At 44.0% G+C, this 16,872-nt stretch overlaps 1 protein-coding gene across 1 annotated transcript; it reads left to right on the top strand.

The window, feature by feature from the left end:
• The first annotated feature begins 2,432 nt into the window (after positions 1-2,432).
• LOC118212297 (PI-PLC X domain-containing protein 3-like) lies at positions 2,433-14,969 on the top strand. The gene is made up of 3 exons (XM_035390023.1): positions 2,433-2,594; positions 11,567-12,275; positions 12,810-14,969. Exons 1-3 carry the CDS (start codon positions 2,492-2,494, stop codon positions 13,006-13,008), a joined length of 1,011 nt encoding a protein of 336 aa, XP_035245914.1. The 5' UTR covers positions 2,433-2,491; the 3' UTR covers positions 13,009-14,969.
• Positions 14,970-16,872: the final 1,903 nt, after the last annotated feature.

Below are 16,872 nucleotides of genomic sequence, written 5' to 3'. Positions count from 1 at the left end.
TGAAGCGTAGGTGTTTTATTTACTGCTTATGTAGCCTACTAATCTTCTATATTCCTCCTGCCCTCTCTGTTCCTTTGTGTGGAAGATTAGTGTGCGCTGTCCCCGGTGCGATAAGTGCAGACCACCGCCACCCCGCTTGTTAATGGTCAGCTCATTTCTGACACATTTCGCGAGTGGAACGCCTGCGAGTCTGTTTCCTCGTGTCCCGTAGCCCGAGAGAGAGATTAAATTAGAAGAAAAATAATTATGAACTACATTTATACAGCACTTTGCATTTATCACCGTTAGGGGTGTGCAGAGACGTCATTATCTGTATCTGTATCTGTTCAACCAACAAAATTATCCGTCTATGTATCTGTATTTGGATAGAAGACAGGGAGTGGGCGTGGTTTATACCGGAAGTCACGTTAAATCGGGCAAATGTTGTATTTTCTAACCTAATATTCATTGGCAATGCAATTGTTGTGCCTTCAAAGCATCAAATTGATTTAATATTGCCATATAATTAATTATGAAATATATATCCACATCATCGTACTGTACTTTTCATCTCTTTCTCTCTCTTTTTATTTTTATTTTTATTTTTAACTAAACTAAGTTTTATGAACTGTCTGAAATGACTAGTTAGTGAAATCAAAGTCCTATGTTGCAAACAGAATGGGCACTTTTATCTTATCTTGTGGCCATCCACAATGATATGAATCGATTTGAAGAAACATAATGGCTGACGCACATAATGTATCTATTAAATGTTTTGCAGCGCAGTGGCTCAAAGTTTGTTGGTGTGTGTGTGTGTGTGTGTGTGTGTGTGGGTGTGAGTTAGTAATACCAACAATGACTATGTTACTTTTATATTTATTGATTTTTATAGATTCAATCAGCTGGGTGTTTGGGCATATTATTTTACCGTTGTCAAGCAAAACTCTGGTTGGTAGTTCTATTTGGACCGCCGTTAAATGCAGAAACTCTGGTTGGTAGTTCATTTGCACCATTGTTAAGCAAAAACCTCTGGTCGTTAATTCTATGAAAACAATGATTCTATCAAGAAAAAATAGTTCCTTCTTATTTTGTACCATACAATTTGTTTATACCACGTATACCATACATTTTTTGTTATTACATTATTTAATAAATCTGCATGAAAGTCAATCAGGTTCGCCGTCACTTCTCACCTAGCCTAGGTGAGATTAAAATTCTTGGCTTCAGGTCAGAATGGTCTCACTGTGTGCTTGTTATCCCGGCTAGCTAGCTAGCTAACTATTGAATTTTATTAAAAACAGCGGTTACTATAAACGCAATCGTTCACAAACATACGGATGAAAATGCATCCCGTAGCCATGAGTTAAATGTGGAACGCCTATTCTATTGTCCAAATAAGGGACGATTCAAATTTGCGGGATGGTTGACAACCATAAATAAAGCTAGACACAGGAACTAGAAATGTGATTAAACATTGCCATCAGTTGTGAAATTGAGCATTGAAAGGGGGAGGGGATGTACCAACAATTTAAAAGCGAAAGAATAATGTTGATGTTTAAGGGGAGGCACCACCCCTTAATAGGAAAAAAAATTCCTTTACTCATATCAAAATTAAATTTTACCAGTTGAATACAAATACAAGGTTTTTTTTGTATTATGACTTTTCATTTTTTATTTTTCAAATATGCAAATGAGCTATTCGCTCATTAAATATACACTCATTTGCATATAAGACGCTTGTATGCAAATTAGTACATATTTAATAAGCTAATACCTCATTGCATAATATAATAAGCGTATTCAATATTTAAGCTCAACAAATAAAATCTGGACTGAGTCCTTAGTAAAGACTCCAAAGGTTGATTAGTAGAATCAGGTGTGTAACTGCTTGGTTGGAACAAAAGCCTGCACCCACACCGGCCCTTTCTGGCCCGAGTTGAGAACCACCGCTCTAGACCAACAACATGAAAATAGATCAGCACTACCCTCGTGGACAGCACCACAAAGAGCTACACGGACGGAAAGGCCGTTTGCAGAGCGGGTGTTCGTTTTTTTGCGAAGTTAAACAGTTCCTCTTCGGATGAGTTCGAAATATTTGCAACCCCATAAAAACGGTGATCACTTGTAATAAAAAAGACCACGAAACATGCTAGTGCCAATGCTCAGAGAAACGTAGAGACTGTACATGCGCTCCACGCGTCTTTCATTAATCATTAAACTGATCACGTTTTACGGAAGGCAATAAAAACAAACAGCGTTTAATAAACCATTAGTGTTTACGACTGTATAATGGACCGCTATACTGATAGTCGCTGTTTTCCGTTTATATTCAAAGTGAAACTATTAATCTTCTCAATTTGAATAAATATTTGTGGGCGTGGCGTGCTCCGGGTTCCCCCCTCTCTCTCTCCCTGTCTATCTGTCTCCACCCAACCCCCAGCGCCTCCACGCAGCAGTGGGGTGTTTCGCACAAAACGGAACCGGCGCAGAAGGTGAGTATAGGAGGCGCGAGATGGCTTCAAGTGAAGGAAAGCAGGATCTCAGGTTCGCGGACTGGATGGCCAGTTTGCCGGAGCACATGCACAACACGCCCCTCACGAATCTGGCCATACCGGGTGAGTAGTCTACTCTCTTCTATGCGCGGCTGGGATTGTCTCCAAACAACAGTAACATGATTTGATATTCATGTTAATGGTGTTTCCGCGTGCTTGATGGTTAAGGTGGCAGATAGTCTGTGTAACTCAGACGTTATATCTCTACAGAATTCGTTCCGTGGCAGCCACGCGCACTGACGCATAAAACACAATTCCCATATCGTGGCTAAACAGATATAGGTTACTAGTTTTCCTTCCTCGAGCGGTAACAATATTTAGCAGTTCATACTGTACATTTAATGGGGACTGGAAGTGGCACCAGGCGTGGAAGTTAAATGCGATTATATGATGGGCGTGTTGTCGCTTAAAGATAGACATGTGAGCAGCAGATGAAGAAAGATGTTTTGCCTCGTTACCGTAACATAACCTTAAAATTAACAATGCAGGAGGAAGATTTTAGTATCAAAACGTTCCGGGAGCTATTCCTGGAAAGCGCCCTGAACGAATCTAATAAATATCCAAGATCGCAAATGGAAATTTAAACTACCGGTACCCATGGAGCAATTACATGTTTGGAACTTATAGTAGGAGTCTCTGTAACTTTGTGGCATTTATTAGATGGGCTAATCCAACATGATGTGATCACGGAGTTGTTCAGAGAGAGTGGAGAAGTTGATTCAGCGGCCGTCCATCTACACTAAATAAATGTACCGTATTCAACATGAAGCTGGCGTGGACATTATACTACCGGTCATGAAAGAATCAAAACTGAAAATCACAGACAGGGACAGAGACGTGCCCAACCTATTCCACCCAAGGATCGAACTCCCGCCTCCAATAGACATACACAGAGTGATTGCATAAATTAATATGGCAGCCACACAAATCGCCCCCCCCCCCCCCCCGAGTGTCTCCGTTAAGTCCGTGGGAATACGAATTTGATAAGGCAATAATTCAATTTCGGTAACGTTCATGCTAAACGTCGCTGGCGCTTAGAGTATCGCTGGCGAGTGACTCTAAGCAACCGTGTCCTGCTACCTCTCGAAACACAGAAAAAAAATCAAAATCACTGCAGGTGGGGAGAGTTGGTCTTAGCCAGCAGTGCCCTGGAGCAGTAGCAGGAGAAGTGGTTTTCAAGCACCGTCTGGGAGATGAATGCCCGGGGTTCCCTGTGCTAGGGCAAGTACAAATGAAGAGCTGTGGCCGAGGGCCAATCGTTTCGCAGGACTATTGATACAGCCTTCTGCACTGAATGCTGGGTAATTTTACATCACTGCCGTGAAGTTTAATTCAATTACGTCCGTTTTCTTTTGCTGAGATTTAATTAGTGTATAAACTTGTTTCCTCCAGTTACTGGCTAAAGTGTTAGAGCAGACACTCATGTAAGCATGGGCAGAATCAGTATCATTGCCACAAAAATAATTAAAGGTGGAGTCAATTCTATTTGTGTGTGTGCGTGTGTGCGAACTGACTATGTGGGAGACTAAATGTTCTGAGAGTCAGTCAATATGAACCGAGTGACGCAGCCAGCCAATCAGAACAGAGCATCAGAGCCAGCCAACTGGCACCGAGCAACATACCCAAAGTACTTGTGCTGTTGCCTCATATGCATTTGCATGCTCTTATGCACATTGCTTTTGCCCTGATTCCGCTATTATCAGGTGTCTATCAGCTGACCAATGGACCCAGATACATCAGCTTGGAGGGTGAAGTGGATCATGTGGCCACGAAGATGCACAACTGAGGAACATAAATTCCTTATTTCCTGCTATAAGTGTCTTTGTGATTGTAAAAATAGATATCCAAATCAAATTTAACCGAGGTGACATGACACTCCTCTAATCAGCATCTCTTGTCTTTTTTTTGCATTCAACCAACTTCCTTCCTTAGTCTCTACATCCAGTCAGCTTCTCTCATCACCCTCCTTGTCCAATCCTTATTCAAAGGGGTCTGTAGGATTTTTTTTTCTTCATATTTTAAGTGCACCTAAAGATTTGAGGTATTTCAGATCCATATTTGACCCACTTACATCAAAAATAATTGTAGGGATTTAGTAATTGCACTAGGTACAATGGCAGTGCTCATTATACCCATTGTGCATTGTGCAATATCATTTCCAAGAACCAGGCCTCTAAGCCTTAATGCCCTCTGCCGCACCCTTATCTAGTCCCATCCCAGCAGATCTATGCTTCCATGACAGGTGTCCTTAGATCCATGTGGAATGGAGTGAAGCTTAGTGAGGAGGACTAAAACCTTCCCATCAGGCCTCTGATAAAGCAGTGTGAGGGGAGCTTATCACACTTAGGGTGAATTTTCATTGAATGTAATTATTGCTAAGCAACCTGGCCGTGCACATACCAACGAGCTCGGCTTTCCACAGCTAGGCTCAGAGGATTTTTCCCAGACCGTTTTTAATCTACCGGGGGGGGGGGCGCCTCATAAAATCATTCAGGTTTTTGATTCTCCGGTTGGCTGTTCTCGCGTGTATAACTGTAGCAAGTTTCCCCAACGCACTCTTTAATCTGAATGGTGGGAAACCGGAGGTCCACATCGAAACCGGCAGGGCTGTCCCGAGATTCCCAAAATCGCTCCCCCCCCCCCCCCCGGTCTTAAATACTTTCATTTTCCCCCTGGGGGGAATAACGAAGCAGCGAATGTTATATTCGTGGCCAGAAAAAATCCTGGTCAGGCACGGATGCCTGCGTCAGGGTAATATTGATATTAGCAGAGTGCTGTAGTTGGACGGGGGCATAGATTAACTGGCCCAGAGATGGCATTAAAGAAACGTGAATGGCTCCGCGGTCGGGCTCTTACGGCTGCAGCAGCCCTGTGATCGTATCCCATTGGTCCTTCACACACATCGGTCTGCTGCAGTTCTCTTACACAGCCCTGTTCCTGGAAAGCAACTGATTCTTCTGGCATGTCCTCCATCTGGGCAACTGTCTAGATGATTATTTAGCATTGCCAAAGGCAAAACATTTCAGAGCCCTGGTAGGAACACTGACTTTTTTTGTTGTTAGCCAATTATCTCTTGCACAAGATAAAGCCTCCAGCGCTATCTTCTGAGTGTGAGATAACACTTGGCGTAGATCCAAATCTGGGTGGCAGTTTCTGAGTTACAATCCCAGGAACTGGATATGTAATTCAAAGGTTGCGGGTTTGATTCCTGGTTTGGGTGCTAGCGTTGCTCTCTTGAGCAAGGTACTTAACCTTAATTGATGTCATAATAGTAATAATCACAAAATGAAAGGAAAAATTCATAATCTGTACAATTTTCTCTCAATACGAGAATCGGCTGAAGGCTGAAATGGTGTTATATTGTGAGCATGATGTAATATTTATGAGATGTAGCTATAATTTTAGCTGAGATTTTATTACTGTAGTTCTAGCTAAGCTAACGATCTAGTATATCGTTACTGGTGCCTATTTGCATTACAATACATAGTAACAACCTTAAGAGCTAGCCATTTAGGCCCTATAGCTAATGAAATACTGAACAAGCAATGCACACAAGATCGCAATATATTATTAGCCACTACTTCTATTACAGTAGTCAAAGGTTTACTCTTAAACTAATTCTACTACCAATAATCTTTGAAACCTGTTTGACATAAGTAACTTTTTGGAACTGACTGTAATTAGATTATTTGGTTTTATTAATGCGGGTGATTACATTCAGGAGGTACAGTACATAGCATTTTACCATTCAGATTCAGAACATTTCCTATCAATCACTCCGACTGTGTAGCAAAAGTTTGGACAGAACGGCGTTTCTCCAGGCCCGTCTCCCTGACTCTCGTAACGGAGCACTGAAGCAGTCGGCCTGGCCTCTGTCTGTGATTCGCTGAACTGAAAGAGCACATCTTCACCAGCGGCAGGACCGTATTTGCATACGCGACGTGCTATAACTGCATTGCCACTGCTTTGAGTGGTGCTGCTTCTGACACAGTTGCTGTTCCGCTGAATACTGCTGCCGGTGAGACCGCAAATGTCGATGCTAACGCAAACCGCCGTCTGACTAATCTAATGACACATCGAAAAAGAAAATGAAAAACCTCTGTCGAAACAATATTTCTGCCAAAAATCATATTTGTATGGCGTATGCTGTAATTTCCTTGGTAGATTGGCCGTTAATTGCTGCAGCTGGTGGGGGTGAAACTGTGGTGTTGTCTGTTATTAGCCTGAGAGCTGCCAGCGGGGGGGGGGGGGGGGGGGGGGGGGGGGGGGGGTGGGTGTTGGGGTTTGGGTGTGGCTGGCCGTGTCCTCTCCGCCACACTGCTCCGTGTCGCGTCTAATTGCTTTCTTATTTACTACGTCCGCGGCTTTCTGTCACCGTGGAAACGGGCTGTGATTGATTTCCTGCTCCCAGCGTATCGTCGGCTGTGCCGCATATTAAACCCAGGCTCATTACAGCCAGAATGCTAAAGACAATCGCTCTCTCAATGATCCTGATGTTCAGCTGGTCACAATGTTGGCTGCACCAAAATCGTCCCACACATGAGGGCGTTAGTAGTTCATTTATGTATTAGTAATCCCCACAGAGGATATGATATAATATAATATAATATAATATAATATAATATAATATAATATAATGGTCTAGGCTAGGGTAGGTGTTCTCTCTGAGGGGGACATGAGGTTTCACAGATGTCTAGCACCTGTTTCTTTCCTACGGCTCTGGAAGTGGTGATAGGTGCTGTTCTTATATCATCTTTGGTGTGTTTGCACCCAAGCACCCCAGGAGGCAGATTTCTGGTTGTGTTTGAGGTCAAATAAGTTCTCATTCTTCTCCCATGGGGGAGTTGCCAGCAAGCTGCAGATCAAAGGGTCCCCATACACCCGTGTGTGATTCCTCCTAACCAGCAGGGGCAATCTGTCTCATATTTTAACACCTGTTTGGAAATCAGTATATCATAGTTAAGTGCTAAACGTGAGTACACTCAGTAAAATGGCCCTGTTTTCACCTCACTTTCTCATGCAGCTGGATAGAGACTCCCAGAGCAATCATTTGTGTAAAATCCTTTTTGTTTCATTGGAATGATAGAAATTTTAGACTGCCCAACTCTGTTGTGGAGAGTAATTATATTGTTTGATTATAGGCAAGAGGCTCAGCTGGTTGTTTTAAACAGCGGGGAGAGCCATCCAAAATCTCATCCTAGTGTTTTAAAGGAATAACATCTGCTTGTCAGAATGTCTTCCAAAAATATGTCCAGGCTCTTTGTCTGTTAGGGTCAGAGATGCAACTGAATAATGAGATGAATAAACATGGCCATCGTTTGTGGCCATTGTGTTAACGTGGCCAATGGAAAAACAATGGAGGTGAGAACCGATGGAAAATTGTGTCTAATGTAATTCAGACTGAAGATAAAAATGTATCATTGCAGAGATAACATTCACAAATTTGATAACAAGACCACCGGGATTTACTAAAAAAAAACTAAAAAAAACTGAACAGTATTATGTCTTAGCACATACAGCTCCGTGACAGTTCTGGGAATGCTCTAAAATAGAGGAGTTAACTGGAGAGATGGATATCTGTGGACTTTTAGAAATCAAATCAATTTCACGCCCCCTTTTTTTGCCAAGTAAAACTATAAATTACAATCCTGATTTGTAACATTTTACATTTTGTGTGTGTAATCAGCAGAAGCTGTGGGATATAGAGATTTGCTTCCACACTTTGAGATTGTGCTGACGCTGTTTTCCAGCATATTGAAATAAATTAGTTGAGGGAAATGAATACATTGCCTGATCTGTATCTTATTCTTCACTGGGGACCTTGTTGTTCTGCAGACGTCAAACTAATTAAAATACCAGAGCTGTTGTGATGAAATGGTCAACAGTGCAAACAGAAGAGGTGTGTAAAAGACCCTGAGAGAGAAGGAGGAGCTGAAAGGGGAGAGTATCTGCCAAGTTAAACTCTCATATCTCTCAGACAGTTGTTAAACTGCACGTTTAAGCTGATGTCTTTGTGGCTCTAGGTTTGAGTTACCTCTGTGAAGACAGCATAGTGGATATAGGGTCAGAGGTGACACAATGAAAGGCAACACAGGAGGCAGGGACACTTGTGTCTGATTGGTCCCTTGGGAGACAGTGTGACAGTAGTCAGGGTAATGTCCTATGGTAGAACAGCCAATTAGCTGCAAGTGTTCACCTCGTGCGCCTGTCCTATGAACTTGGGCTGAACTTAGCGTTTGTTGTCCATCTGAGTGTGTCTCTTCGGGTTTTGCTGTTTAAGGGCATGAACTCTTATTTGCCAAGCCATCGTGTCGTTCACATTTTCCCCCTCCAAACCATTGACAGGAAACAAATACTGCAGAATGAGGGATTATGGGTACGCAATGCAGCTTTTCTCTACTCTGGGGATTTTTACAAATTGATTAAAAGCAAATGACAATATTTTGAGGTCCATCCAGGAAATGCACTGGCTTCCAATGCAGCAATCATGCCACATGTTCCGGGATCATGTCCAGCCGTGCGGGGTGATGCGTACCCGGTCAGAGAGTTGTCCGAGGACAGGAGGGATGGGGAAGCCTTTGGTCTGCTCCACACCGTTGGTGTGATCCACAGCTTTGGTCTGCTCCATTGATTTGGTCTGATTCACAATGCTGGTCTGCTCCACTGCATATCTGTAAAAGAGAGTCTATGTTTTGTTTGAGTACGGGCTATAGCTCTCTGATGAAACGCAGAGCACCAACTTATTTCCACAATGGCCTCTGAAATTGAAAATGAGATTTATTTCAGTCATTACGAATAACGGCATTATGTTCTCCACCAGTTTCCAAGTAAAAACAACTAAATAAATAAAAAAATTGAATGCAGCATAATTTGATTGTTTTGTAATTGCTTTAATGCATCCTGTGTGATTATGGGATCCGGGGTAATTAGCATTAAAGTTTGGGATTTTAAGAGCAGGGTGCTTTAAATCTGCTTCAGAGAGAAAGCCAAAGAGCCCTAATGGGGAATAATGGGGCTTGTGTGGTTTCCTCTTTTACGTCACAGTTTCCTCCGTGGTGGGCTAAATGTCAAAGGCAGGAAGGAAACTTGTACAGGAGCCGATGTGCCGGTGCAACGATGGGGACACTGTGTTGTAGGAGTTTCAAATGAACGCATGTTAATCCGAGGTCCTCATTCTCTGATCCCATTAATGGCCTCTTGGCACTTTTGGCAAAGAGTAGGGGGGGTCATCTGATAGTATGGCAAAATTGACCAAACTGGCTCACCTGGCAGTGTACTCATCTCCACTGTTTAAATGGCTGTTATTTCCTCTCTCTCCTCTTAAACTAATGGGTGGTGAGCGTTCCGTAATAAAATGTCTTCTGTGCATCTCCCGGGGGGTGCTACACATTGGCTGTGGTCGACGTATTTTCCTCCTTCACGCTGAAGTGCACTGAGATTGAAAAGCACTGTGTAATTGCAGTCCATTATTGATATCCATCATTGCCAAGATGGCGGACTTGTCAGTCCATTATGTCCCTAAAGCTTGTACACTTGTATGTGTACATGGACATTTCATAGCCTGCAGTCTGTAATATAGAATTATAGTTTGAGTTCTAAACCCTCTTGGTTTCTTTTCAGTCTATGATGCAATAACAGGGAAGAAGAGATATGATTGGCTGATTGTTGCTAGTGCGTTATCTTTCTGTGATTTGATTGGCTCACTGAGGCCAGTGTGTGGCCTTTCTGCGATCTGATTGGCTGATTGTGGCTGGTTTATGATCTTTCTGCTGTCTGAGTGGCTGAGTGGGGCTGGCATGGCTGGAGCTGCTTGGGGGGGGGGGGGGGGGGGGGGGAGGTCGGAGACATGGTTCCAGAGGCTGAAAGGGTCAGGAAATCGAAGCACACTGAAATGTAATTTCCCCTTTTCATTTGTCCCAGTGAAATGTGCAGAATGCCAAGCTAATGGCCTCTCCAGGGCCCTACTGTACTGTCACTGACTACAGCTCGGCCATCTTTATACAGCTGTGAGCTGATACAGGGCTTTGGGTTCCTATAAGAGACAGCTGCAGATATACCGATTGTTGTATTTGTATGTTCAGTTTGTGTATTTGTGTGTGTGTGCATGCATGTGTGATTGTGTGTGTGTGTGTGTGTGTGTGTGGTGTGTGTGTATGTGTGTGTGTGTGTGGTGTTTGTGTGTGTGGTGTGTGTGTGTGTGTGGTGTTTGTGTGCGTGCATGCGTGTGTGTGGTGTGTGTGTGTGTGGTGTGTGTATGTGTGTGTGTGTGTGGTGTGTGTGGTGTGTGTGTGTGGTGTTTGTGTGCGTGCATGCGTGTGTGTGGTGTGTGTGTGTGTGGTGTGTGTGTGTGTGTGTGTGTGGTGTTTGTGTGTGTGTGGTGTTTGTGTGCGTGCATGCGTGTGTGTGGTGTGTGTGTGTGTGTGGTGTATGTGTGTGTGTGTGTGTATGTGTGTGTGTGTGTGGTGTGTGTGGTGTGTGTGTGTGTGTGGTGTTTGTGTGCGTGCATGCGTGTGTGTGGTGTGTGTGTGTGTGGTGTATGTGTGTGTGTGTGTGTGGTGTGTGTGGTGTGTGTGTGTGTGGTGTTTGTGTGCGTGCATGCGTGTGTGTGGTGTGTGTGTGTGTGGTGTGTGTATGTGTGTGTGTGTGTGTGTGGTGTTTGTGTGTGTGTATGTGTGTGTGTGTGTGGTGTGTGTGTATGTGTGTGTGTGTGGTGTGTGTGTGGTGCGTGTGTGTGTGTGTGGTGTGTGTGTGTGTGTGTGGTGTGTGTGCTGGAGGTGCTCGAGCTGTTTACTCACACACAGCAGGTTTCAGCACTCTTACAGAATAGCGTTCCCTGATCCTGCGCTTGCCTCTTTATATGATCTCGTCTGAACTCCACGTGTGAACCGCTCTCCTCCGTTTCGCTTCGCTTGCAGAAGCTCAGGCTTTATTCAATCGAAAGATCTCAATTTTCCGCTCGAGCGGGACCGAAAAGCGGAGCCTCGCTCCCGGCGGCTGACGCTCCCCTTCCCTTCCCCCCACCCTCCCCCCCCCAGGCTCCCACGACTCCTTCAGCTTCCACATCGACGAGGCGTCGCCGGTGGGGCCCGAGCAGCCCGAGACGGTGCAGAGCTTCGTCTCCGTCTTCGGCGCCGTGGCCAAGAAGCTGATGCGGAAGTGGCTGGCCACGCAGAGCATGGACTTCGCCCGGCAGCTGGAGGCCGGCGTGCGCTTCTTCGACCTGCGCATCTCCACCAAGCCCCGCGACCCCGACGGCAGGCTCTACTTCGCGCACGGCCTCTACAGCGCCACCGTCAGGGAGGGCCTGGAGCAGATCGCCGGCTTCCTGGCCGGCCACGCCCGCGAGGCCGTCTTCCTGGACTTCAACCACTTCTACGGCGTGCAGAACGCGCACCACGAGAGCCTGGTGGCCATGCTGCGCGAGGTGTTCGGCGACCGCCTCTGCCCCGCCCTCTTCGCCCAGGAGGTGACGCTCAAGTACCTGTGGGAGAGGGAGTACCAGGTGCTGGTCTTCTACCACAACCCCGTGGCGCTGGAGGTGCCCTTCCTGTGGCCCGGCCAGATGATGCCCGCGCCCTGGGCCAACACCACCGACCCGGAGAAGCTGGTCCAGTTCCTCCAGGCCTCCGTGGCCGACCGCCGGAGGCAGGGCAACTTCTTCGTGTCCCAGATGGTCCTCACCCCCAAAGCCAGCACCGTCATGAAGGGCATGGCCAGCGGGCTGAGGGAGACCATCACCGAGAGGTAGGGACGCGTCCGTCTGTCTGCCTGTCTGCCTGCCCGTCCGTCCGTCTGTCCGTCTGTCTGTCTGTCTGTCTGTCTTTCTGCCTCCCTGCCTGCCTGTCTGTCTGTCTGTCTGTCTGTACATTCATCCATCTGCCTGCCTGTCTGTCTATTCTTTCGTTCATCTGTGTGTCTGTCTGTCTGTACTTCTGTCTCTCTGCCTGCTTGCCTGTCTGTCTGTCTGTCTGTGATCTGTCTGTCCATCCATCCATCCATCCGTCCGTCTGTCCGTCCGTCTGTCTGTCTGTCTGTTTGTCTGCCTGCCTGTCTGTCTGTCTGTCTGTCCATCCATCTGTCTGTCCGTCTGTCTGTTTATCTGTATGCATGTCTACCTCTAAATATCTTCTCTGTTTGTCTGTACCTTTCTGTCTGTCAGTGCCTTTTGTTTTGGGGCACGTGTGGGTGGGGCCTGTAGGGTGTGTCTGATTGGGGGGCATGTGGGTGGGGTCTGTGGGGTGTGTCTGATTTTGGGGGGCGTTTTGGTGCACCTTGCAGGGCATTGCCAGGGATGATGCAGTGGGTGAAGGCTCAGAGGCCGGGGGAGAGCGGCATCAACATCGTGACGGCGGACTTTGTGGAGCTTGGCGATTTTATCGGCACTGTCATCGCGCTCAACTACCTGCTGGAGGAGGAGGAGGAGGACAGCGCCTCCTGGAGGGAGCGCCCTCGCCTGCCGTCCAACGCGTCCAACTGAGGAGCCCCCATGGGCACGCTCTTCACTCGAGAGAAAGAGAGAGAGTGACATAATGCATATATCCATGCGTTATGTCACTCTGTACACTACCTGCAGTCTGAGATTTAACAATAAATCTGCACACTACCTGCAGTCTGAGATTTTACAACAGGTCTGTACACTACCTGCAGTCTGAGATTTTACAATAGGTCTGCACACTACCTGTAGTATGAGATTTTACAATAAATCTACACACTACCTGTAGTCTAAGATTTTACAGTAAATCTACACACTACCTGTAGTCTGAGATTTTATAAGAACACACAAAATTCCAGCTTCCTGGCTCTGGGCTCCTGACTTCCTCTTTCGTGTTTTTTTCTTTGAGACCAAAGGTTTCTGTGTTTTTCTATCCAGCCACTAACATGAAGGGTGCTCTCTCTCTCTCTCTCTCTCTCTCTCTTTCTTTCTCTCATCAGTTGTAGTCCACCACTCCTTGCCAAGAGTAAATCTTGAATAATATTTTTTTTATTTTTTAGCCATCATTTACATCTACATTGGGAGACATGGAGGGGGTCGGGGGTACAGGTTGCATTGTCCCATGTCATGGCTATGCTGTAAAGTGCTGTACACCATGTGTGTGACTCTGTGTCACCACTGAGAACCGCTTTGTAAACACCTCACAGCTAGACCAATGGGGGTTTGTAGCTGGAGGGGAAGGCACAGCGTGTTTTCCCTTGGCTGGTGTGAGTCAAAATCAGAGATGTTATTTATTTTTCCTCTGTTCGTAAGAACAGGGCACAATTACACTTAAGAATGCACTGGATCCGTCGCCACGGTTCAGATATGAATGCGCTGCTTCATATCCCGCTTTAGACTGGCCTGAAACGGACCAGCAGCATTCTTGTTACTCTCCGTTCGCAAACGGGGCTATGTTGTCATCAGAGATATATCTGACTTGTCGCCGGACTGTCAATATTCCAATGGATATTCAGAAAATTCACAAAGGAGCGGAACAATGCATCAAATATATCCATGACCACAGCTAGTAAGCGTAACAGTTACCATTGTTTACTCTCGCAATTATCTGACTCCAAATGAAATTAGAATTTAAAATTTGGTTTTAACTATATGTGGAGCTTGGAGTGGTTACACTCAACTCTGTCTTGTGCCATCATTCTTCAATATATGCTCCCGGGATTAGCACTATTGCTAAATCTCAGTTTGGTGAAGCCTACAGAGGGTAGAAGGCTGACCACCATAATACATGCATACATTTTTGCATAGATGTTAAAGATTTCCCCAAGTGTCCACTCTTTCAGTCTGCCTTACAGCTTGCTGTGCTGCCACAGCTCACATTCCATGTAATTTATTAAAAAATAATGGACATTAGGGGCATTGTGCAAGTTCCACCAGTAGGGGGCACAGTAAGCTTTCTCTTTTTGTTGCGTCTTTTGGTAAGCCATGCGTGTGAGCTCTGACTGTCTGTCCCTTGGGTTCAGACGCAGAGACAGGGGCCATAACAGAAACATATCAAACAATCCACCCAAGTGTAAATATATAGGGATGACAACACAAATCAATTCAGCATGCCGCACAATTGCTGGGAATTTTTCTTTTCCAAAATTCACACAATACATCCGTGCAGGCTCAATTTCTTACATGAATTTGTTAATTAATGTAAATAGGTAATACACATGTCTGATTTAAAAAAAATAATTTTTGTCATATATAGTACTTCAGTTGGATGAAAGAGGACCTCATTAACAACTGTGATCTTCATGAAAGCAGTCATACAGTAAGCCCTTATAACAGATAATAGTGTGAGAACTGAAATGGGTGGACTGTGGTTTTTAAATGTAACTGTCAGATGTCATAAGCACTTATAATAAACATTTAGCATGAGAGTTAGTGTCTGTCACCTCAGAAGGCAAAGTATGTGTTGCTTAGTCTGTATGCCAGAGATGTAAAACTGGGGGTGGGGGTGGGGGTGGGGGGGTGGCGGAGGCGTGGTCTGGGTCGTGTGGTTCCACTAATCTCAGTATTTCCCATCTCAACTGATTGTCAGTACGTGCTATTATCCTGTCTAAATCTACTCCGACATGGTAATGTTTAAATGTGATGCTCACTTGAAAGGGACGCTTGTTTTTTGAATATCCGAATCTCATGAGAATAATTTATGTTTAATTCTCCCTTTTATCTCATCTCTCCCTCTCTCTCGCTCTGCATGTAGGTTGTGTGTGTGTGTGTGTGTGTGTCTGTGTGGCTGTGTGTGTGTATGTGAGTGTGTGTGTGCATGTGTGTGTGTGTGTGCATATACGTGTGAGTATGCATGTCAGTGTGTGTGTGTGTGTGTGTGTGTGTGTGTGTTTCTGTGAGTGCAAATATGTGTAAACACACGTATATAAGTGTGTGTACGTATCTACTTATTATGGCATCTCTGTTCTGCCTAATACTGTTTTGAGGGCCATTCTAGTGTAAAATAATCGACATATAACAATGGACATCACAATGGACATCCAACATATAAAATATGTAACAGTGTCTTTTTTTAAAAGTGTGACTTTTGAGTAATGACTGTGATATTTTGTGTGTGTGTGTGTATGTGTATTGTGAAAATGTATGTATTGAATTAATGCTTTTTAAGAGTGATGTTGTCATAGCCAAGGACATGTTTATTAATGTATTTTTACTTGATGTTTATTCATTAAAAATTTCCTTCTAATTCGAATGTGCTTTCTGGCAGTGCTTTAGCATCAGTTATGTGAACACACTTTCTTCTGTTTTTACAATTCAGATTGCAAGGCCCCCTCGAGAATCATTCCTGAATATAATATATAATATATATAATGTGGCTGAATTTATTTTCTTTCTTTTTTTTCAAAATACTTTCTATGATTTAATAAATGGAAATATGGTTAGAAATAGTGTTATTTCACGATTGAATAAAACAAGGTACTATCCTGGATTGTATTAGGCAACATATTCCCTTCAGTAATTGCCTTCTTTGGCTTGGTCTGACTTGGTCATACAACAGCACAGATCCACCCCTTAAAACAGTAGATTCAAAATTCAAGGATATTCTACTTACCAGATTGTCTAATAGATGACTTAGCCAGTCAATGCTGAAATGTGTCAGAAACCTGCAGACACTGCATATCTCCAGGAGAACCCAGCCTTGTTCCATTTCCTGTGCCAGGAATGGACTGTTTACCTGTTTACACTGCTCAGTTTAGACCAGGGGTACTGAGATATGGTCCTCCAGGTCAACAATGGAAATAATGAAAACTAGTATTATTATTGACCTGGAGGACCAGATCTGAGTACCCCTAGTCCAAACTGGGCAGAGGTACTTAATTCACCTGGGAAACAATATAGTAGAAATCAGGTAGTAAACATCTGCCCAATCAGTAGAATTCAGGTAGAAAAGAAAATCAGCAAAACTACTGGCCTTGATTTGAGTATCTCTGGTTTTGACCAAACTTTCACAAATTTGGTTATATCTAATGATCAGTCCATTTGCATGCTATACATAGTCCATATTTAATGTCTTCTGAAATGATAGAGTTCACAATAATAAAATTCCTTTGAGTCATTTTTTATTTAATAATTTGTATTCCTTTCAACTGGTTACTGCAATATGCTATATATATAATTAGAACTGATTAATTATAACATTTAGTTTGATAAAACGAAAAGTTAAGAACGTTTCTATAAATTTCAATCGTTTATATTTATCTGTTTATTTGATTTGTGGAATACTTCAGAATCGTTTTGATGTAAAAAAAAATTTCAAATTCTGAAAACAATTAATACTCAGCATAAATTATTTTATTAAATGATGTCATTAACAAGGTTTTCACACTATGGTAATTATACAGTATACGC

Source organism: Anguilla anguilla, chromosome 14 (assembly GCF_013347855.1).
Source record: "Anguilla anguilla isolate fAngAng1 chromosome 14, fAngAng1.pri, whole genome shotgun sequence".
Classification (NCBI taxonomy): Eukaryota; Metazoa; Chordata; class Actinopteri; order Anguilliformes; family Anguillidae; genus Anguilla; species Anguilla anguilla.
This window is presented reverse-complemented; position numbering and strand designations above follow the sequence as displayed.

Coding starts and splice junctions, on each gene's coding strand:
- LOC118212297 (XM_035390023.1), top strand. CDS start 2,492: ATGGCTTCAAGTGAAGGAAAGCAGGATCTCAGGTTCGCGGACTGGATG. Junction 2,595..11,566: donor CACGAATCTGGCCATACCGG/GTGAGTAGTCTA, acceptor TCCCCCCCCCAG/GCTCCCACGACTCCTTCAGC. Junction 12,276..12,809: donor AGGGAGACCATCACCGAGAG/GTAGGGACGCGT, acceptor TGCACCTTGCAG/GGCATTGCCAGGGATGATGC.